This window comes from Zootoca vivipara, chromosome 3, assembly GCF_965207765.1.
Source record: "Zootoca vivipara chromosome 3, rZooViv2.hap1.1, whole genome shotgun sequence".
NCBI classification, from domain to species: Eukaryota; Metazoa; Chordata; class Lepidosauria; order Squamata; family Lacertidae; genus Zootoca; species Zootoca vivipara.
Genome location: NC_142586.1, coordinates 99,557,677 through 99,581,157, shown reverse-complemented (window position 1 = coordinate 99,581,157; position 23,481 = coordinate 99,557,677). Strand labels below are relative to the sequence as shown.

Genomic DNA, 23,481 nt, shown 5'->3' with positions numbered 1-23,481 from the left:
AGAACATCTGCTTCCTGTTCTACCCTGTTCTACCCAGATGGCCCTAGCCATGGTTTGTGGCACAGGAGACTGATCAGAGGCATTTGGAAGATCCAGCCAACTGCTTGATGGAGTCTTCCATAGGGACAGAGAAGGAGAAAAGGAAAAAGAAAAGGGAAGGAAGTAGTTCTCATAAAAGATTCCAATTCTTGGTGTTAGTTGTACAGTGAACTAAGCCTCCCCCAAGAAATAACTCTGATTTTGATAAGTAGGGCTGTTAAGCATGGAAGAAGGGAATTTCTAAAAAGTTTTTTTGTGTTGCCTTCTCTCCGTCTACATTTATATGGAGTAAAAGAGAAGAGTGATAACAAGTCGCTTTATGTAAGCAAGCTTAGAAATCACACTCAGATAAGAGCCTTTGACCTAAATCTTGTAGTGCCTAGATCTGAAATATACCCCCACAACGGTGGAATTCAGTATGAGATTTAGCAGCTTGAAGCTGCCAACTGACCCAGCCATAAAACAGCTAGATAAGGATTTAAACCACAATATGATACAATTAGACATTCACCTCCTATTTATTTTCATATATTCCAACATTAAAGGGAGTTAACAGCTTCAAGCTTTCGGCTTAAAACGGATGTGCTTGCTTGCCATAGATGTGTATGAGATGAGCTAAATTAAACATATGAATGTTTTGAATTAGACCCTTATGAATGAACAGATTAGTTCTGTGGAAATGGTAAACAGGAGAAGCTTCTATAAAGCTCTTCTAGACTTGCAAAGATAAAGGATGGTTCTTCCACACAGAATAATCAGATACAAAAAAAATAGCTATTTGGAAGCAGCACACCTAAGAGTACTTTAATCAAACATTTAGGTTACCTGCCAAAAGGACCATGATCTCTTCGAAATGCAATGCGGATTAAAGTGTTATCTGACATGAGCAGAAAACTAACCTTGGAGTGGAAGTTTGAAATGTGCTCATCATAATTTTCATGTCTTTGGATAGAGAAACCAGCTTTTTCAGCTAGATTGCAAAACTGGTTCAGTGTATTCCCTCTGATTGGAGCAAATACCATCGCTTTCCCCTAGAACATTAAGAAGAACATTTAAACATTTTTTATTTAAAATTGTAAATAAATCACCTTTGGCACAAGCGTGATAAAAAAAATTCAAGGAGCTCATTAAAGCAGTCATTGTTCTGTTGGGAAAGTATTATTCACAGTTGGAAAGTAAATGGTTCAGCTGCTTGACTAAAGAGACTCAAATAATATTTACACCTAAATGTGATCAAACTTATTTCACCTTGCCCATACATGTTAGAAAGTTTGCTACGTGTCTTAAACACAACAGAACTATCATTACTACACAAATTGCAAAGAAAATTGAGTTGAATTCATCTTCCATTTCATTCACAATTAGGATGGATATACACAATGGGTTGTATCCCAAAGTTATGAAAGTGGAAGGTTTATCAGTGGCATCTACTGATACTCTACTGATACTCTTTGTCGATTGCTCCACCATTGTCAGGACCAAAAGGAAAGGCAGTGAACTAGTAGGTTGCAATGGTGAAATGGGGCTCTTGTCAGTGTGTGGCAAGGGTGTGAGCCCTCAGCAGATGCCAGCCATGATTCATGATTCTAGAATCCTTGATTCTAGCGCTGATCTTAAGGTACTTAACCTGGGCAATTCTTGGCTCTTCTACTGGAAATGAGAACTCACAAAGCCCTGGCCTTTTTAACACCTGACCTGGGAGGGCAGGGCCTGAGGCTGCAGAGGTGTTGTTTGGGTGGGAATTGCTTCTTCTTCTTTTGGGGGGGTCTCTTTTGCTGTGATTTATGTGGAAACTCTTCAGTTTGGTTTTGCATTTTTGTATTTACTATTCATGGCTACTTTTGTTATGTTGTAGTTATGTATTTTTTCATGATGTAAGCCGCCTTGAGCTTGGCTTGAATGGTGGCATACAAATAAAATTACGTACGTATGTGTTTATGTATGTTATTGTACAAATGGCATTTTCCTGATCCCTCCTCACTGCTACTCCATTGAAAAGCATCGCCCAAAGTTGGAGGACACTTAGGAGAGACCTGGGTTTTGGCACAGAGATGCGGCTGGCGCTGTGGGCTAAACCACAGAGCCTAGGCTTGCCGATCAGGAGGTCGGCGGTTCGAATCCCCGCGACAGGGTGAGCTCCTGTTGTTCGGTCCCTGCTCCTGCCAACCTAGCAGTTTGAAAGCACGTCAAAGTGCAAGTAGATAAATAGGTACCGCTCTGGCGGGAAGGTAAACGGCGTTTACATGTGCTGCTCTGGTTTGCCAGAAGCGGCTTTGTCATGCTGGCCACATGACCTGTAAGCTGTACGCTGGCTCCCTCGGCCAATAGTGCGAGATGAGCGCCGCAACCCCAGAGTCGGTCACGACCGGACCTAATGGTCAGGGGGTCCCTTTACCTTTACCTAGCTATAGAGGAAAAAAGGTAACTGGAGAAAAATGGGTTGTAGCAGCTTGCATGAATGGAAACCTTGCTCGCACAAGGCATCTTCATCAATTTTCTCCAACTATCAGCTCCTGCTGCAGTCCTCTTGCCACATCTCAGACCCTTCCAAAGGGTCCCCAACCTCCAGGGAAGGCTTTTCAGTGAACTGCATTGGGGCAGAGAGGGCAGAAAAGCTCCATTGTGCTTTCTGCTTGTGTAAAGCTTGGATACAACCCAATGGACTTAGCCACTTTGTAGTAGCTATTCACCATTGTCTCAAGATGGACTTTAACACAGAAATAATCTTGTTCAATCTATGTTTGGCTGTACTCATCAATGCACCCAGAAAATGAAAGGCCTGAAGTTTGTGATACTAGTAGAGTTCAATGTGTGCTTCATAATGCTCTCCATTTTGCAGAGCAATTGGAAGAAGCGGACCACAGTGGGGGGGAAACAGTTGTGCGACTCAGCCCCAAAGCTGCCAGTTTATGGGCCAATTCATATAATAGCTGAAAGGTGAAACCGTTTTCATTAAGATCATCTAGAGCAAAGGCAATTGCAACTAATGCAAACAAGACCCAGAACCATACACTTGGGACCTCTCAGGAAAGGTGGGTTAGAAATGTTTAAAATATATAAATAATGTAAATGGACAACTATTGAATAAAACCTTATGTGCATAAAATATGGAGGGGAAATGCAAACTTCTGTGCCACACTGTTTAGTTGTTGACTTATTTCTTATGTTTTGTGGATTATGCTTTTACAAGTGAGACTTGCAACAAACTGCTGCAGTGTTCAGTACTCCTGTTCAGGCTTTTCAGCAGTCATAATCCATCCCATTTCCTCCCCCCCCCCAACTCAATGTTATGTTGCCACTGAGCATGCCCAGTCCTCACTGAGCTGTTTTTCTTTCTTTCCTGCAAGCTCTTAAGGTTTGAATTTTTTTTGTACTTCTACGAACCTTGCAGTTCCCTCAAGCCTGCCAATACATCCGTCTAATGTGAAGATGTTGCTATTTTGTCTGCATAAGGATTGGCGCTCATAGAATGAGTTAATAACGATTCATTTATAACAGGGGCGAGGAACCTTTTTCAGACTGAGGCCACATTCCTTCATGGACAACTTTCTGGGGGCTGCATGCCATTGATGGGCAGGGCCAGAGGCAAAAATGGGAGGAACAATGGATGTGATTCCAACCTTGCACAGTAGGCCACATTCTAGCTGCACAAAAGTCACAGGTTTCTGTAAGCTGCCAACACACACCCCATCCTCCATCAAAGCAAGTAAAGGTCATTCCAGCTAGGGAAAACACTGATAACTTTTTACAAGGCAGCTACTGATGCTAAACTGATTTACACTGGTAATGAATACATGTTGTCTTCTGTATTTGCAAGGCAGTGTATGTAAAAATTGAATGTGAGTTCTCATTCTCCATGGTTCAGTTTTCTTCCTCGAATCTCTAAAACTGAAAATTCATTGGGGGGGAGGGGTAGTTGAAAGATGCTTCATCTCTAGCGTTAACACATTTGCATGACCACAAAGTCACTATGCAATGTAAATCCTGCTGTTTTTGCACTCTGCAGATGCTGATACGATTTTTTAAATAGTTGATAACCTATTGTAGGACAATTATGTTTTTCTAGCATTTCATTTAAATTGATGGAAGGCAGGCGATTAAACTGGTTTCCAAGTTTAATTTGACCAGTCGTGTTGGTATCAGTGCATACTAGCCTCTCCCAACCCAAGTGCCCTCCAGATATTATTGGACTACAACTCCCATCATCCACAATATCCGACAGGCACCATATTGGCTACTCCTGATGTAAGATGTTTGCAGGCTCATCTCGAGGGCACCTGTTCAGGAAGGCTGATGTATACATTAGTGCACACCCACCCACATACATTACCACAACCCTTTCCTAATTGCTGGGTTCTCATCGTCATTGTTGCTGGTACTGAAAAAGCAACTGGCTCCCTGCTACTGCCACTTTTCCAAGAGAGTTCAGTGGAACTTGGATAATCTGTTAGAGATATCTCAAAAGAAAAGCAAGTATCCCTAGCCTCTGGGCTTTCACTGTACGAATGGACGCTGTGACCCAAATACCACCAACAGACACTAGACCGGTCCACTTAGGGGAAAAGGCAGCATTAAAATGAAGCAACGCAAAGGAGAGGGAGAGCAAGAAACTCATTTCGGGAAAGTACAAGCATTAATTATCTAGGAGGGAAATGGTGAGAAACTGATTTGTACATAAACAACGATGCTGGAAAACTCAAAATATTTGAAGAGACCCAGAGGCAATTGTGTAGTATGAATTAAGCATGAGCCTACAATGCAATGTAACTAATGCATTTTGGCTACATTCTCAAATACATGGAGGAACAAGTTGTGAAGTATACAGAGGTCAACATTTCATTCAAGCTAGAATTTGAAAGCGGAAAAAAACCCCTCTCACTCTGTCATCCAATCCCTCTTTGGTCTGACATCATCTTCGCACAGATAGCATAATGAACTGTTTGGCAAAGGGTCACCCCATTCTCACATGCCAGACAGGAACCTAACATTGGGATACCAAGTATTCCAAGGGCACAGAAGAAAGGATCAAGATGACTTGCTTTATCAGGGTGAATGTGCTTCCCTTTGTCCCTGCTCTCCCTGGGAAAGCAATGCAAAAGGGTTTGGGCTTTTGGGCTCCTTCAGGTGAGTTGGAGCCATGCTCACCCTGGCTCATGAAGGTCAAGTACAAGAAGGTGAGAGTGCGTCTGGCTTCAATTTTCAATGCCCCACTCACACCCACCCACCCCCTTGAAAAGCTGGTGGTGGTGGGGTTACTTGCACTGGGGTGCTTTCAAACTGCTAGGTTGGCATAAGCTGGGACAAAGCAACACGAGCTCACCCTGTTATGCAGATTTGGACTGCTGACTTTCCGATTGGCAAGCCCAAGAGGCTCAGTTGTTTTGACCACAGCACCACCCTAGTCGCCTTTGACTGGACTTAACCGTCCAAGCTGGGGTTAACTTAACATGTGGCTGTTCAGCCCTACCTCCAAGAAACAATTCTTGACCATGTTAAGCTGTTTATTTATTCTGGCAAGTATTTAGTGATTGGGTTTAAGGAAGATGCTCTGTTAAGAGTGGATTGCTTTTAATGTATTTCATATTTAAATATTTAATTTGCTCAAGTGTTTAATACGCTGCCTTTAAATATTGTTACCAGCTCTAACCTTTGAGGATATTTTTTTTACAAAATCAAATGATTTACCTAGAATGATATAAAGAGATAAATTTATTTTTTGGTCTGAAACAAATGTGCACACGTCAGGAATTTTAAGTTCATATAATGAGCAGCAGCTAAACCATCATATAACATATGTTCCCCATCCAGTCCCAATATATATACTTGTTGTCACGCACTGTTGTATTTACCATGTCCTACCATTTATAATAATTTATAATATGTAAATGTATAGCTTACTTACAAAGAGAGAGAGAGAGAGAGAGAGAGAGAGAGAGAAAGAAAGAAAGAAAGAAAGAAAGAAAGAAAGAAAGAAAGAAAGAAAGAAAGAAAGACAAAAGAAGCAGAGTTTTAGGCTATGGATCAGTCTAAGGATTTTATTCACTTAATATAAGCAGCAATGAAAGACATAAAAATGGTACTTTGCAATAAATAAATAAATACACAATGACAAAGGTTACCATTGAAGGGATTATAAATGACAGAAGCCAACATAAAAACTTTCAATATCGGAATTTTACTTTAATATGAAGACATTGTTATCAAAGGGAAATACTCAAGAAACGCTTTGATAAAAATAATCTCACACTATCTTTGAAGCGGTTTCATTTATTTTACTACCCACTGTGTTCCTTATCAGAAGGCCAAGTATAAGAAGTTTCCTAGTTTATGATTAGGAAGGAATCTGATAGATTAGAAGACTCAATTGAAGTTGGACATAATAAGTATTAAAGTATTACATGACATTAATCCTGCCATTCCATTACTCTCTCAATCATTGTGCACAGACTAATTATTCTGAAGCCCGTGTTCAGGAGAAAATAGAAACATACTTACACTGGGCTGGAGTAATCTCTTTATTGCATCCACAAGGCTAGCTCTGTACTGGTCCAGAAACAGGCTGACATTGAGAAGAGAACAGAATCCAGATTAAAAAGGGGTTTCAGTTCTAATGATACTAATGCAGATAAGTACAAGGCTAATTACATATGTTTACACATTGCTGTGAAGGAGAAATTGAGGTCTAAATTCCTTCCAGTTCATGCACTTTTAAAACAAGAAAACAAACAAACTCTGAAGCTTGTAACCATTTTTTTGTCCAAAGCTCAAGGCAGAAAGGTCAGCCGGAAAGGTTTTGCTATGTAACAAGAATAAATGGTCAGTGTTTAGTGTTTTGTTTTGTTTTTAGTAGGTGGCATATTAGAAATCAGGACCAATACAATAACGTAAGGCAAGGGTAGCATTTCATATGCTCTTTCGGGAGGGCAAACGAACAGCAGAACAAAGCCCTCCTGTTCCCCCCTTTTAAAAATAGAGTTTTAGTGGACTGTTTTAAAAAGAAATGGGGGGGGGAGGATAGGTGACATATTTAAAATCAGCAATATACCAGGAGATAGCAACTGATAAAAACAAACTCAGCAAAATGCATTACTTAGGCTTTACAGGAGATAGCTCAGGTGTTACAGTTTTAGCCATTTTAGCTAGGGAGTTTATTTATTCATTAAGACATGTTCATACTGCAAGGCATCGCCTCTGAAAAGGCTCCATTCCTTGCAGCCATCATAGAATCATTGCAGCCATCCGATTTGGTATTTGTGGGGCTTGGCTGGTGTGGATGAGTCATAGAATCATGGAATTGTAGAGCTGGAAGGGGCCCTGAGGGTCATCTAGTCCAACCCCCTGCAATGCAGGGATCCTGCCCACAGCCGTCCCTGGGTGGGCTCGAACCACCAACCTTCTGGTTAAGAGCCAAACGCACTGACCCATTGTGCCACAGTACTACTATTTCAATCTCATTTTTGAAATAGAATTCCACTATGTTCTACCTGAGGAAAAAAAAATAATATCAAACAGGAGCACATCAACCTTCTTTCCGATATTATCAACTTGCTTCAGACTTGTTGTGGTGGGTCTTTTGGATAAGGCAGAACATTAAGCAGGACTATTAGTTCCTTAGCTGATAATGAATTGTTGCCAACCAGGATGCCAATTATTAACGCCGGGCTTTGAGATACGGATATCAGACATACTGGGAGCGGGCTGAACCCGCTAGCAACATGGTAAATGAACAGGGGCCTGAGATTAATTCTGAGTGCCGGAAGCAAGAATTGAGTGTGCCTGACACAGCAACCCACATGGGTACTTCACTGATCCACGCTGGTCCAAATGGCAGACAGAAGACTGGTAAAATAGTATAATCTCAAACAGCAACTGCTTCACTCTTCTCCTACTCACCTGTTCTGAAATGCCCCCAGTTTTTTAAAAACTGGAGGAGAGGCAGTATGCCTCTGAACTACCATCAGAATATAAGAAAAGCCCTGCTGGATCAGGCCAAAGGCCCATCTAGTCCAGCATTCTGTCCCCCCCAGTGGCCAGCCAGAGATCCAGAGGAAGCCTGCAAGCAGGACCTGGGTGCAACACCACACTGCCTTCCTTTGATTGACAGCAACTGGTATTCAGAGACATATTGCCTTTGATAGTGGAGGTGGAACACAGCCATCATGGCTAGTACCAGGTGATGAGGAACAAAAGTGGGAGAGAGTTGTTGACTTTTGGGCAGGGCTGTCTTAAGCATATCTGGTGCCCTGGCGCCGTGGTGCGAAGATCCCTCCAGCGCCCGCCCCCCCCGTTTCCCAGCGCAGCTGTCTGGCGGGCACAGCGTGCAGCGCGGCTGCCACAGGTGCAGCAGCACGGCGCCCCCCTGGCGGCCCGGCACCTAGGCGCATTGCGCCACCCAGCCTTGCCTTAGGGCCGGCCCTGCTTTTGAGATTCCCAGAGGGATCTGGTGGGCCACGGCTTGAAACAAGATGCTAGGCTAAGTGGTCCTTTGGACTGATCCCTATCTTATGAAATCCCTGACCCTGTGATATGACAAATGATTTGTCACATCTATTGCACAAGACAGACCAATATGTCTGTGCTGGCTTATAGATGGATGAATGGTAAAGTCTTTTCTGTTTCAGAACCTTTATGTTCGTTACCACTGTAATGTGACGAATGCTCTATCACTCCATGTGCACTCATGCTACAGGAGAACCACCAGAGGTACGTCCACCCGTTATGCTTTCACAAGACATATGTTAGCTTCAAAAAAAGGGAACATACTATAACTTGCCCTGGGCTCAGCATATTTCTTCCCAGCAAGGTTATTCATTCTCTTTTTTTTTTTAAATATTTTTATTAATTTTCCAATTAAAACCAATTATATCACATTCAATATTTCAAATTATACACATATATATATCAATCAAACCGAATGTTATGCCAAATCATCTAAAGAATTTTTTATTTGGGTTCCCATGCTTCAAGAAATTGGGAATTCCTCGCAACTGTCCACTGCCGTCTTTTTTCTAAAGTCTCCAAGTTCATAATAATCCAGATCTTCCCCTTACAGTCACATAGATGTTTTCCACTTTCATCCGATTGTTTCCCAGCTGCTGAGATAAATATCAAACAAAGTTTCACAGATGTTCTTTCTCCTGTGTGAGTTAATCAGTCCAGCCTCCCCATAAATCTTCTTAATGGAGCTCCCTGTTGCGTCGAAGCAGCTCGAAGCAGCGCCATCTTAAAAAGCTCAAATCACTTTCGTTTTCTCTCATAGCCATGAAGATTTACGATCATTATAGAATTTACAGCTTTTCCAGGCAGGAGACCCAAACATCAAACCATAAACTCTTGGTAAATTAATGGATCTCCTTGCCCTATAGCTGAACTTAGCTTCAGGTCGCTGCTCCAATTTAAAGTGCGTCACAGCTCATAAATCCTCCGAACGCGTCCAGAACTCCTTCCGTCCGACTAGGGGGGGGCTTTTCTCATCGGCAACTCCACATCTTTAAAAAATATGCTCAGTAACAACAGTTATAAAGTTCAACTCACACAGTCTTTTGCTTCTCTTTCACTCCAAACAAGCCAGGACATCGCGTCCGGGAAGGTACGAGGCAACAATATGAAGAAAAAAAAATAAAAACTCACTTCCCTTATCGCTCCGTCCCCATCAATCCTTCTTCCAGATGCAGTACAGTCTTTGACTCCTCTCCCTCAGCAGCATAAATTTCTCAGCAGTAAACAGCGCTTCTTCCCCTCCTTCTGAAGTATGTCCATAGATTTAAGCCTAATTATCTTCTTTAACCATGGAAATCCCCGCCATGCAGATTAGCGTCCGGGAGTCCTGGCCCTCGTAAGTGCTCAGCCCAAGCTCCCCCCACTCCAAAAACAGTCGGAGTGGGTCTGGGGGCATCGCGGGCCAGCGGCCCCTCTCCGTAACCCCCGGAGAGGGTAGGGGGTTGCCATTTACTCCCCTAGCAACCGCCAAATTCCTTACGAAGGTCAGAGAGATGGAAAACAGGTCCGCCATTCCTGCAGGCGGAAACCGGAACCCTAGGCGAGGGCGATCTGGCTGCGACATCTGTCACCCCATTGATCGCCAGGGTTGATTCGGCTGATCTGGCTGGCTAGGCGGGTGTCCCCTTCCTCCCTCACCGCTCCATGTGCGTCCCTCCCGAAGCTGCGCGCTCGGTGGAAGAGGACGACCTTCCCAGATAGAAGGAGTGTACCGTTCTTCGGTCAAGGGTATACGATAGCTGCCCTCCCCTGCTAGAACCTCCAAACAAGGTTATTCATTCTCAGAAGGCATCGGGACTAAATGCTGTTATTCTTGATGGTGCAAGAGCTTCACCAGCTGAATAGGAAGCTTTGGGAATGTCAAAAAGCTACGCCAGTGGCTCTACAGAATCTGTGAAAGTCGGCATACCCCCCCTCTCCCCGGCCCCCAAGAGCAAAAGATGCAAGGGATGTGTTGAGGTTGCTGCATGCAGGTGTATATGAAATGGCACCTGGAGGATATGTGTCAGTTGACCCCTTAAACTGCAGAGGACGACATTCCAGAAAAGGCAGCGAGAACACATGCCATTCTGTTGAATCCCACATATTTTGTACTATTGTCTGCAAAATACTGCAAGCATCTCTGGAGCATGGATACATGTTTATATTTTATAAGCTATCATGTCAAATCTTTTTATTCTGCATGTAATGTGACAGCCAAGTATCACAGTTTATGGCTGGTGGTTCAGACATGATTTCCAGTTGTTCACTCTTCATTGTCATTTACAGTTTTGCACAGCTTCAGTAAACAGCAAAGCTGTCATGCACTGAAACACATTTATTGTGGGTTGGGGGAGAGCGCTTACTTCCAGACCATCAGTTTATCATAAAAACTGAAAAAATGAGTGGGGGAAACTAGATCTAAATAAACAATGTTATTACTCCAAAACGCAACAAGCTGCCGCCTACATTCTTAGTGCAGTCTTATCAATATATAGACAATATGCAGTTGGTGCCAATTTCAGTGAGAATTTTGAAAGGAATTCAGAAATGGAATTGATGTGTGCAAATTCTGTAGCTGCCCCTATCTGGAAATGGATGGACTGATGCCTGAAATAAATATACCTGCCATTCACACAAAAATCAAAGCGATAAAGATACTTTCTTCAATAAAATGCCGTTGATTCCCCCCACTGCAAATTTATCCTTGCCACCCAGGTGATCCCCCCCCCCTTTTAGAGCAAGATGCCATTGTCTTTAATTTTCTAATAACTTTGAAGCACAGCCTTCAAAGCTATTGTCGCCCAGCACTATTATATCCCATCCTAAGAAACCTAAACTCCTCTATCGCATGTGGTACAACAACGGAGGCAGCTGTAATCCCAGTCTTAGATGCCAGCATCTTGGGTGCTATATGGAAGCAGTGTTTGTAATGCAGTGCCATAGATAGCTGTGGATAAGCATGAAATCTTTTAATAATAAGCAATAATAATGATGATGATGGTGAGTGCCAGCTCCTATGGGACAGGTGCATGGGATTTAAATAATGCTAGTTCCTGGGAGTGGCAGAACTGTATGGTATAGTTCTGATGCAAAAAGGGCCACGGTGACAACTCTGCTTGCCTACACACAGCATCTGGTGAGCCTCTATGGCCAACAGAAACCAGAGAGGCTGGTGTAATTCATGCAGTAGTGGCCGGTGAAGAATGGCTCCCATCACCATGCACTGCCCCACACCAAGTCCCCCCAAGCCCCACCCCTCTCGGCAAGTGATAGTAACCCACTGTGCTGGGAAGCTGGGAGAGCCCCACTTCCGCTGCCTGCTACTGAAGGCAGGACCGGGCGACCTTTGGCCCTCCAGGTGTTGCTGAACTACACCTCCCATTATCCTTGGTCATTGGCCATGCTTGCTAGGGAATGGACTCTGGCAACACGGCAACACCCTGGCGTAAGGGTGACCTGTTAGCTTTGCCCTTTGACGACTGTGGCTACCATATGATAAATGAATTGTGTTAACATGGCTCATTTGCTTCTCATTACCAACCCTTATTTAACTCTTGGAGGAACAAGATGCCTCCTTGGAGTTTGCTGTCTCTGTAACTAGACATGTGAACTTGCCCTGAAAGTTAGCATTCCTTTCACTCTGTGTTTTCACTGACACATCCAGTGTAAAGGAAGCTCACAATACTTGCACCCTAGTGATTTCATCTAGCTTATCCAAGGTAACTTGGATTTTTCTGGTTTCTGTTATTTTGATTCTGTTAATTTCTACTAGTATGCTGTTCAGGCCCTTGGGGCCCAAAAAAGCGCTATAGAAATAAACCATAACCTAACATAGACTTTAATGCTGCCTCATATTTCCCTTAAATTTCTGTTCAAGCCACTGCTTCACAATTATTTTTAATTGTGTCATTCCACACACACACACACACACACACACACACACACACACACACACATATTTCCAGCGGCTAACCACTACTGTATTGAGCTTGCCTCTGATTTCTTTTATAACCTAAATGATATGTAATAATACACTAGTCATATATTCTCTATTCTTGAATACAATGTGTTCAGATGATTGAATGAAAATATATGGATGATTTAAGAGTTTAAACTTAGCACTACTCTTCATAATCATGTATATTTTTAGCTGAAACTCAGTATGAGTTTGAAACATGTTTATGAATGGAGCTTGTTTTCTTGTAAATGGAACCAAGGAGTGCCAATGTTTAGTTATTCAGAGAATCATAGAATGCCACCTTTACTAGAAATAGTGCACCATGAATTTGTCATTCTACTTAACGGTTGAACACAGGTTTCTGCTTTGTTCTAATTACAGATCTTAATGACTGACAATGATCTGGGTAATATTATTACACCCATGTTGCTAACTCATTGTATTTATTTTGTTTTTATCCCAGCACACTTACTGAACTTCTTATAATATTACGAATATTTAGAGTGAAAATATCATTCAAGTGATTCTTTATTTGGAAAGAAAGTGAGCCCGGAAATGAGGCAGACTAAATATTAACACAACTCAGCAGCCCAGATAGTTTATCACACTGTAAATGAAGATGAAGAAAAAAGGAAAGGAAAAAGTATTATTTTATGCTTATTAAACAAACATGGAGGTACACTTTTACCCCGGGCCAACAAAATATCCAGTGTTTTTAAGAAATCTGGGTTCCACATCTCACATTCATTCGGCTGTTAGTGAGAATGTTTTATAAATTTGCTTTCAATTTATATATGGTTCAGTGTAGATTTATATATGGTTCAGTGTAAATAGAGCTAATGCGATACGTGTTTTTCATGTCTGGCGAGTGAATGTGTATTTAATCTATTAAGCGCAATCCTTTGTTTTCTAATGAGACAACAATAAATCTACCCGTATGGCCAGCAATTTACCCACCGGATGAGAGGAAAAAAACTGGGGGAGAGTAGTAAGAGTTAAATCTTGCTCGCTCTTCTATTCTCCATTGTACAAATAGGATAACACGGTGTGAGAATTAGGAATATAAGAGATGGCATGGCCAGGTTGTTTTGATATTTGTGTGAAGAACAAATTTAACTCTAAATCTCTTGGCAAGACCTTGCTTCACCCACATAATCTGGAGAACATCCATATGCGAGCCTTGTCTAAGCCTCCGAGAAGACTGCTGCCCTCCTGCTCATGTCCGCCAGCACTCTGATCTGACTTTCATACTTAATCTGATCTAATCCTGTCCAGCATTAACTTCATCTGTGCAATGAAACCTAGAGTATCCATTCTAATATTTGGTGAGGAAGGCATTTACTAAATTACTTGCTGAAATCATATGGTGTTGTTTAGCTCCTTATTTTAATCAGATGATGCATCTCTGAGGCACATTACCAGTGATTAGTTAGAAACCCATGTCTGTCCTTTTTGGGAACAAAGAACTTTTCTGAAATGCAATGCAATGGGAAGAGAAACCTTATTTCATTCACTGGGAAGTCATAAAAGAAGAAAAGAAAGGACAAAGAAATACTTCGGAGGCATTAGAAAGAAACATAAATATTTCATTCAGAGAAGTATTGCCAAATATTTAAAAGCATGTGTCTAGCTTATGAGTTAGTTCCACATATTAGAACACAATGGGAAGGTAAACTTTAGTTTAATCATTTCGATTCAGACGTCACTTATGTTGTGGAATAATAATAATTATTTTTTATAAAGGTCTGCATAATGATTATGTACGTATGTTTTATTTTGCATACTTTCTGCATCCTACTGAAGTCAATAGCTGAACTCTCACTGATTGCTACAGATCTAAATCATGCCCTCCTATGATAACATACAGCTAAGCAAAGCTATATACATGAAGTTATATTTATGTAAAATATATATATCTTTAAAAACATTGTGCAGTTTTTATAACTGGGTGCGTCAGCAAAATTTTAAAAATGTAATTTATATTCAGCTAAATCTACCAAGATGCTTGAATATATACAGTAAAACATTATTCTGTAACTTGTCGGTCAATCAAAGATGTGTGTGTTTTTCTCAGATTTCTTTTTATTGCAATTAATGTACCATTAATTCAAACATCTCAATGTCACTTGGATGATGCATGTTATTACTTTTGTTTGGCAGATTTGAGAAACAGGGGGAAATATCCCCCAAAGATTTACTGGGGAGCACAGACTATATATTCTCTTATATCAATAGTCAGATCTTTCCTAAGAAGTAAGCTAATTGAGCTGTTTGTGTTGATAAACTCCCTTTTCTCCAGACTGTTCCTCACTGAGCCATAATTATTTGCAATTTGCCTAAGTCGTCCATTTACTGATACGTCAAGCATGAAACAGAGGCAATTCCAGAAAATGGAAATGCTTCTCAAAATCAATCTTTGGGAAATAATGTGGTAGAAGTTACTGTGTGATAGAAGACTACCTTATAACTGTCACATGGAGATGAATGTTAATTTGTTGAGGTTAAGGTGGCTTTGTGCTTCATTTGTTGACTTTGCTTAGCCATCAGCAAGCAGCACAGCACAATTACTCCAGCAAAGCTTTCCCCCACCTAACATGAGTTTTATGATTTTTTATGTACTTACCAGTCAGCACACATAACAATGTCAAAATGTCCTTCCAGTTGAGAGACATCTGTCTCATTATCCCATCGTAGAATGCTAGAGAGAGAAAGAAGATTTTTAAAATTAGACTTACATGTTTTCATATTTTGCATTTCCCCCCCTTTGAAAAAGAAAAGCAAAGGACGCGAATAGTCGTTCTGTTAAAAGTACATACAGATAATTATAAAAGGTGGAGCTAAAAAGATACTGCAGACTATACTTGGCATCTCCTTTATGGTTTACATCTCGAAGCAAGAGAGTTACAGCTTTATATAGTCAAAGGCAGCTTCAGAGGTTCTGCGTTATAAACTGAGAACTAAAACGTAAAATAGGCTTATAGGTTTCGGCCCTTTACTCCTGTAGATTAATTGAAAAGGAATATAGGGGAATCAAGTGTGGCTTATTGAATGGAAACACACTTTTGCAAACTGAAAAGGCATTGCGTGCTCTGCTCTCTGTTGCATCCGACAGGCAAGTCAGTTGAGTTTCTCACACATGAAGCAACTACATCCTTGTGCTTGTGGGGAGGAGGGAAAGGGTGAAAGAATGTCCAGGCTTCACTTCTGTGCCAACTATTTTGCTACTGACAATCTTTACAATACGCAATGACAGTCAACTTTTGCTCTATTATATTATTTAATTCTAAGATCTGTAATTCTGTATTAGCAAATAAAACATTTTTAGGATTTGGTTTCCAAATAAAGAAGCTTTATAATCAGTTGTTGTTGTTGTTGTTTATAATATTGAAGAAAGTGCTGTCTTTCTAACAGTGCGGTCCAAAATGCCTATTCAGAAGTAAGCCCAAATACGTTCAAGTGGGAGTTTCTCTGCATTAAGTATGCTTGTGATTGCAGCATAATTTCCTCCTTCTTATACAACTGTTTGCCTCGTTATCAAAGCAGATAACTTATTTTCGACTTGCAGTCATACAGATGCATAAACAGAAGGCAGGGATGGGTTTGTCGGTTTGTACATGTTTATCGCTGTTCTGTGAACGTTCGTTTTCCATTGGCAACAAGCTGCTCCTGGTTAAAAGTAATCTCCCGAAGTCACACAGGGTGATTTATGTCTATGATTTACTTATAATATCCTCCTGGTGGTGGAATGGGTCTTATCATTTGGCAACGTGTGAAATAGACATGGAAGACAAAAAAGAGTATCATGTATAGCCCTTGAAAACAGCAGAACCATACATATTGCACACACACAAACATTGCACATACATATATACAAGTAATTCTGTAAAGTTGTAGAATGTAAATAATAATAATAATAATAATAATAATAATAATAATAATAATAGAAAGATATCTAATAAAGCAAAAGTCAATTCTGCAATTTACCTTTTTCTGGAATGTATTGTGTCAATCGCAGGGTGAAAAACAGTAGGTTAATTTAATCACCTCTTCCCCCACCGCCAGCCCAAACACATACACACACGTGCGCACACACACACACACACCCATACCCATTTAAACTCTAAATGGGGTGCAAATTTTAGAAATCTAGGTGGCTTTGCAAACTGGCACTTCCAGTGCTCAGCATGTATCCACTAGTGGAAAGTGACAAAGGAGAGTTCTCACTCTCAGCTGCCGGCTGCCTGCTGGCTACTGGCGGCTTTTTCAACCCTGTTTCCGTGGAAACTTAGGTTACAACAGTGAAAATTAGGTAAAGGTAAGTTGGTGGGGTTGTTAGCTCTCATTTGATGATTTTTTTTCTTTTTTAAGAATCCTGAAACAGCAATGGCAGTTGGCAGTTGAGCTCCAAAGACCACCACTAGTCCTTCAATCCAATGAAGACAAACAAGGACTTTAATAACCATTTTTTTAATGTGATAGGACTTGTGTTTATTATTGTTATTGTTAAACTCCTGATTATTTGCTGCTGCAAACAAACAAATATATTTATTTGTTTAATCAAATTTATACCCCACCCTTCCTCTCAAAGGAGTCCAGGGCAGCAAACATATTGGTAATGAAAATACAATGAAAATTAAAAGGGAAAATAAAGTCTGAACGTTTTAAAACTGTTAAAAACGGCGAAACACAATTGTGTGTCTGAATAGGCCCTCTGAAACAGAAACATTTTAGTCAGATATCTCAAAGAATACGCTAATGGCGCCTGCCTAATGTCAATATATTGACATTGAAGATGAGGAGGAAGCAAACCTATAACAGGGTCTCCTGTTTAGCTGGGAGGTTCCCAGAACAGTTGGTGTAACTTCCCATGCTTAGATTAGCTGGAACCTTACTGGGTGAGCCCAGCCCAGCAGATCATAAGCCAATGTAGGCTGTAAAAAGGGGGGCATTCAAGGGGAGGAAACTTAGGCTGCATCCTAAACCTGTTCAGTTCAGCCACGTGAACTGAGAACAGGGCCGACCCATCCATGAGGCAGACAGAGGCAGCTGAATCAGGTGGCAGAATCCAAGGGGCACCTCTGTGGGTGTGCCCTGTTACTCTCCAACATTATCAGCTTTCTTCAGAGTGCTTACACATGTTTTTGGCTAATCAAATTGCAGCATATTGTTTAATAATTTGAACACCACCCATCATTTTAGTGACACCAAAGCGGTTTACAAAATTCAGACAAAATGCAGCAGGATAAAAACACATGAAAACATTAAACCACTGTACAGTACTTGTTAGGTGGTGTTGTGGCTGGTTGACTGACCGAACCCCAAGACTGCTCATTAATGGTTCCTTGTCATCCTGGAAAAAAGTGACAGATGGGGTGCAACAGGGCTCTGTCATGGGCCTCTAGTTGTTCAACGTCTTTATAAATGGCTTGGACGAAGGAATCGAGGGGATGCTCATCAAATTTGCAGGTGACACCAAACTGAGAGGGGTAACTAATGCCGCAGAAGATAGAATCGGGATTCAAGATGACCTTAGTTTAGAGAACTGGGCCTAAACTACCAACATGAATTTCAATAGGGACAAATGTAAGGTTCTATACTTACGTAGGAAGAACCAGCTGCACAAATGGGGGACACCTGGTTTCCCAGTAGCACATGTGAAAAGGATCTAGGGGTCTTAGTAGACCACAAGCTTAACACGAGTCCACTGTGTGATGAAGCAGCAGCAAAAAAAAAAAAAAAGCTAATGCTATTCTAGGCTGCATCAACAGAAGTATAGTATCCAGATCAAGGGAAGTCATAGTACCACTCTATCCTGCCTTGGTCAAACCACACCAGGAGCACTGTGTCCAGTTCTGGATATTGACAAACTGGAACATGAGTAGAGGACAGTGACCAAGATAATCAAAGGTCTGGAAGCCAAGCCTTATGAGGAACAGCTGAGGAAGTTGGATAGGTTTATCTTGGAAAAGAGGAGACTAAGAGGAGATATGAGAACCATCTTCAAATATCTCAAGGGCTGTTACATGAAAGATGGAGCAAGCTTGGTTTCTCCTGCTCTGGAGGGTAGGATCCGAATCAACGGATTCAAGTTACAGAAAAGGAGATTCCCACTAAACATCTCGAAGAACTTTTTAATGGTAAGAGCTGTCCCTTAAGAGGTTGTGGACTCTCCTTCCTTAGAGGTTTTTAAGCAGAGGTTGGATGGCCATCTATCATGGATGCTTTAGCTGAGATTCCTGCATTGCAAGGGGTTGGACTAGATGGCCTTAGGGGTCCCTTCCAACTCTACAATTCTAGGAATCTAAGATTTCATCCACTATAGTCAGCAGAGCTGGAAATTATCCCAAGCTGAGAATTAGTACCTAGCAAAAACCTCAGTGAACAGCTAGGTCTTTGTAAAGCAGGCATCAAAAGTTGATCATAGCTGGGCCACCATATGGTGCCACCATATAAAATACACCACCCTTGCCCAGGTTTACTATATAGTGTGCCTCAGCTAATAGCACCACCACCAGGAGAATAGTCCCTGGGCATCACAGTTGAAAAATAAAATAAAATTGGACAATTTATATGCCACTTAATTTTTAACAAATCTGTAAACAGCATCCAATCCAAGTTTATGTCCCCCACTGCCCAGTTTAAGTTTATGTGTATCTACATTTGTGGTTTTTATTGCTTGGTTGGAGGGTTGCCTGTTTGGGGTGAGGCTCCTGCCCTTTTAATCTCTCTTATTTGTTTTTGGGGAGGCACAGTGCTTTGCCCATGCTGGTTTTTTTGCAGGTCAGTTTTGACAGTTTTTCTTCTGTGGATTGGGTATTTTGTGATACCCATGGCAGTTTCTAAGATTCCCAGAAATTCCCCCCAAGTTGCAAATATTTTACCCTGTAAATTAAGCATTGGGATTCACACAATAAAGATAGAGGTTTGTATCCAACACTGCTGTTCTGCTGGTACAACAGACTTCTGCTTCTGCAACAGAACTTCCTTCCCCTTTCCGCTCCTGCTCCCTGCTAGATCTTAACAAAGGGGCAATTCTATATGGCAACACTAATTTCTTCATATAGTCAGAACCCATGTTCTTATGTTAGCAAGAGCACCTTGAATCTGGCTTGGTAGCACACTGAAATATCTAAACCTTTCACTGGGATTTCTATTTTGAGAAGAACTGAAATAATATGTCACACCACAAAAAACTAAATCAAAAGTATCTGAATCAAATACTTGAAATGAAGTTGTTATTCTGATCCACTGTTTTCTAGACATTCAGCACGCTCGCACACACATCTTAAACTACCAGTATATTGATAAAGTACTGTGGCTCAAGAGGTACTGAGGGTTTTTATTGTTTTTAAATAAATCTCTCTCTGTTCCCTTCTATCACCTGTTCTTTACTTACATCCTTGCTCAGCTTAAAAGGACAAGGATACTCCGCATATGAGAAAGTGGAATCGGAACCCAGAGGGGGTCGGAGAGGGAAGATTGTTGACATTCTTAGCCTGTTTTCTTGGTTGATGCACCAGATTCAAACCAAGGAACAGTTCAGATGTGCATAATGAAGTGGTATTGTACTTGAGGGTTCATTTGAAATCGCCCTTCAATTATATACCAGATTAAAATGACTAGATCTTACAGATGGCAGTGCGGATCTAATGCTTTGAGAAGAAGTACCTTGAGAATTAAGATTTGATGTTATCTGTAGCCTTCCACACCCTGAACTCTTGTAGCAGGTGATAAGGCTAGCATGTGCCTATTTTACTTCTGCCACCTTCTGGCAGAACAATGTTCTCTCCATATATATTGGTAGTTTTCACTGAGGAAAAAACAAGCTCTTCGGCATCGGGTAGATATGATGGCAACTTGGGGGAGACGACTTTCTTCAGGCAGAATAAAGGCCCTATCTGTTTAACACAGTGCACTTAAGACACATTCAAATGTGCAGAAACAGTGCCATTAGGTTGCACAATTGCTAAAGACAGGAAGGGACCATGAAATAAAGTAGATGGCTAGGCTAAGACCATTCTCCCTGTTTGCTTTACGTTTGCAAGGAAAGGGACTGCAGAGCGGGGGCAGAGCACATGTTTCACATGCCAAAGGTCCACAGGTTCAATCCCTGGCAACTTCAGATTAAAGGGATGAAGCAGCAGGTGGTGGGAAAGATTGCCACTTAACAACCTGGAAGAATAAAGACGATATTGGAATACAGGTTTACACCAACTCAGAACATCGTTCCATCTTGCTCAGGACTGTCTATGGTGGCTGGCAAGAGCTCTCCAGGGTAACTGAGGATAATACAAAGATGCACAGCTTTATATCACCAAGCACCAGGAAAGGCTGTTCGCAGAACCCTGGCATTCTTTTGAGGGACAGAATAGCTTTCCAGTAGCAAAGTGACCCATGATGGCTTGAATATTGACAATATTGACCATACATGAACAAACTGTGTGACACACCTTCTCAGACCGTATGTGGCATGAACTTTGCAACTGGTATATAGGAAACTGCATCATCCCAGTTGCTATGTCTGTCCCCTGTGCTGACAGACTAAGCCAGTCCAAGGCAATCCATTACGGAACTTTACAAGGTCACTGTGCCTGAGATATCCTCCAACTTGGTGGCACCCCATATGCATTTTCTTTGCACCACTCTACCTATCACGGACGGACGTATTGACGGACGCGGGTGGCGCTGTGGGTTAAACCACAGAGCCTAGGGCTTGCCGATCAGAAGGTCGGCGGTTCGAATTCGCGCGATGGGGTGAGCTCCCATTGCTCAGTCCCAGCTCCTGCCAACCTAGCAGTTCGAAAGCACATCAAAGTGCAAGTAGATAAATAGGTACTGCTACAGCGGGAAGGTAAACGGTGTTTCCGCGTGCTTCTCTGGTTCGCCAGAAGCGGCTTTGTCATGCTGGCCACATGACCTGGAAGATGTACGCCAGCTCCCTCGGCCAATAATGCGAGATGAGCACCGCAACCCCAGAGTTGGTCACGACTGGACCTAATGGTCAGGGGTCCCTTTACCTTTACCTTACCTATCACCAAGTGGAGGAGATTCTAAGATTGTAAGGAAGCTTTTTTTTTTTTACCAAGTTGGACTATTGGTCCATTTAAATCAGGACTGTCTACTGGAAATTATTCTTCAGGGAAGTCAGGGTTCAAACCTGCAAAGCGTGTGCTCTGCTACTGAGGAGCAGCACCTTCTGTTTGGCACTAGGAAGCTGCATTATACTGAGTCAGACCGTTGGTCCATCTAGCTCAGGCTTCCTCAACCTCGGCCCTCCAGATGTTTTTTCGCCTACAGCTCCCATGATCCCTAGCTAGCAGGACCAGTGGTCAGGGATGATGGGAATTGTAGTCTCAAAACATCTGGAGGGCCAAGGTTGAGGAAGCCTGAACTACCTCAATATTATCTACATTGACTCAGGGCCGGCTCTAAGGGAAGGCTGGGTGGTGCAGGGCCGGCAGGGGGGCGCCGCATGGCTGCGCCTGCTGCAGCAGCGCTGCGCCCGCCAAACAGCTGCGGTGGGAAACGGGGTGGGGTGGGGGAGCTGGAGCGCTGGAGCGCTCTTCGCACACGGCGCCAGGGCGCATGATAGGCTTAATACGGCCCTGCATTGACTGATGGAGGTGTTCCATGATTCCAGACAGGGTACATTCCAAGTCTCACCTGGAGATGCCAGAAATTCATCCTGGGACCTTCTGTATGCAAAGTAGATGTCCTGCTATTGAGCTATGGCCTTCCAATCTATCACTGGTCTTCACTTTAGATGTCCTTGGAAAGTTACACATTATTTCTCATTAACAGGGTACCCATTCCCCCTGTACTTAGAAATCTGAAGTGCCATTACTGTAGATCTTCAGTCGCATTACCAAGAAACCTTAAATTTTCTAGTCGTAGGCTAAAATGAATGTATGACAATATCCTGTATATACTCTGAGAATAAGTGGTCTAGCTAAATATTTTTATCAGGTACAGTTCTGTGCTTTGTTTACAGCCAGGCAGTCTGCTGCTTTCTCTGACCTTGATATCAGCACCTGATTTACACCCAGGGCTACTGGAAAACTGTTCAACCACAGATGCTCTGATTATTGTGCCTTGGCTGCCAATTCTCATGGGCAATATTCAAGTCAACCTTGCAACTGGAAAGCCCACAGTGATGACAAATCTCCAGCAGAGTTGTGAAACTTAGCCTGGCCTTTGGAATGGTCATCATAAAGGCCTTTGGGAGAAGGTGAGACAAAACTGGCTGTGAAATTGGAAACACAACTTCTCTACGCTTTCATGTATGGCCACTAAGGTTAAGTACCTCGACTAATTCCATCACAGGTATTTTGAAATTGTGAATATAAAGTAGGTAACCTGTAGATAATGAAATGAAAAGGCACACTAGAATTCTACATAATTCCTGTGACAGGCACATGGAACCCATGAATACTTTCCGAAATTTTAATCAATGACAGGATTTGCAGATGACGTAAATGTTAGAGTAGCTAGCATCTCATAATACAGCAATAAAATTCAAAAAGACCTTGATAAAAATGAGCCAAAGCTAACAAAATAAAATGCATCATTGACAAATGAAAAGGTTTTTTTTGTTTAGGTAATCACAATTATTTTGCACAGGTATAGGATGAAGGAAACCAGGCTACATATGAAAAGTATACAGTATTGTGTTTGTAGTCAATCACAAGCTGAATACGAGTTACCAGTATGATGCTAAAGCAATTTTAGGCAGCATTAATAGGACCACAGTTTCCCAAACATGGGAAATTAGAGTTCAACTTTACTCTGCACTAGTCAGACCTCATCTGGATTTTGCCTTCATGTGTACTGTATTCTTTTTGATATCTGCTAAAATCATTCCTGTTTAGATGAGTCTGTCCAGCCTGGACTTTGGAGTCTACCCAGATGCTTAGAAAGTTGAGATAATTTTAGTCTGTTTTAGTATTTTAAAGTCTGGCTGCGAATTTTTCCTGATTTATCAGGTTTATTTTTTGTAAACCGGC

General features: G+C 41.8%; 1 protein-coding gene across 1 annotated transcript in view; it reads right to left on the bottom strand.

The window, feature by feature from the left end:
* CAMKMT (calmodulin-lysine N-methyltransferase) overlaps nt 1-23,481 on the bottom strand; it is a 231,503-nt gene that overhangs the window by 10,181 nt on the left and 197,841 nt on the right. Inside the window, exons 8-10 of the mRNA XM_035111192.3 lie at nt 15,102-15,176; nt 6,535-6,598; nt 939-1,070 (exon numbers count right to left, since the gene is read on the bottom strand). Coding sequence (XP_034967083.1) covers nt 939-1,070; nt 6,535-6,598; nt 15,102-15,176 — 271 coding nt within the window. The remainder of the gene's footprint in view (nt 1-938; nt 1,071-6,534; nt 6,599-15,101; nt 15,177-23,481) is intronic.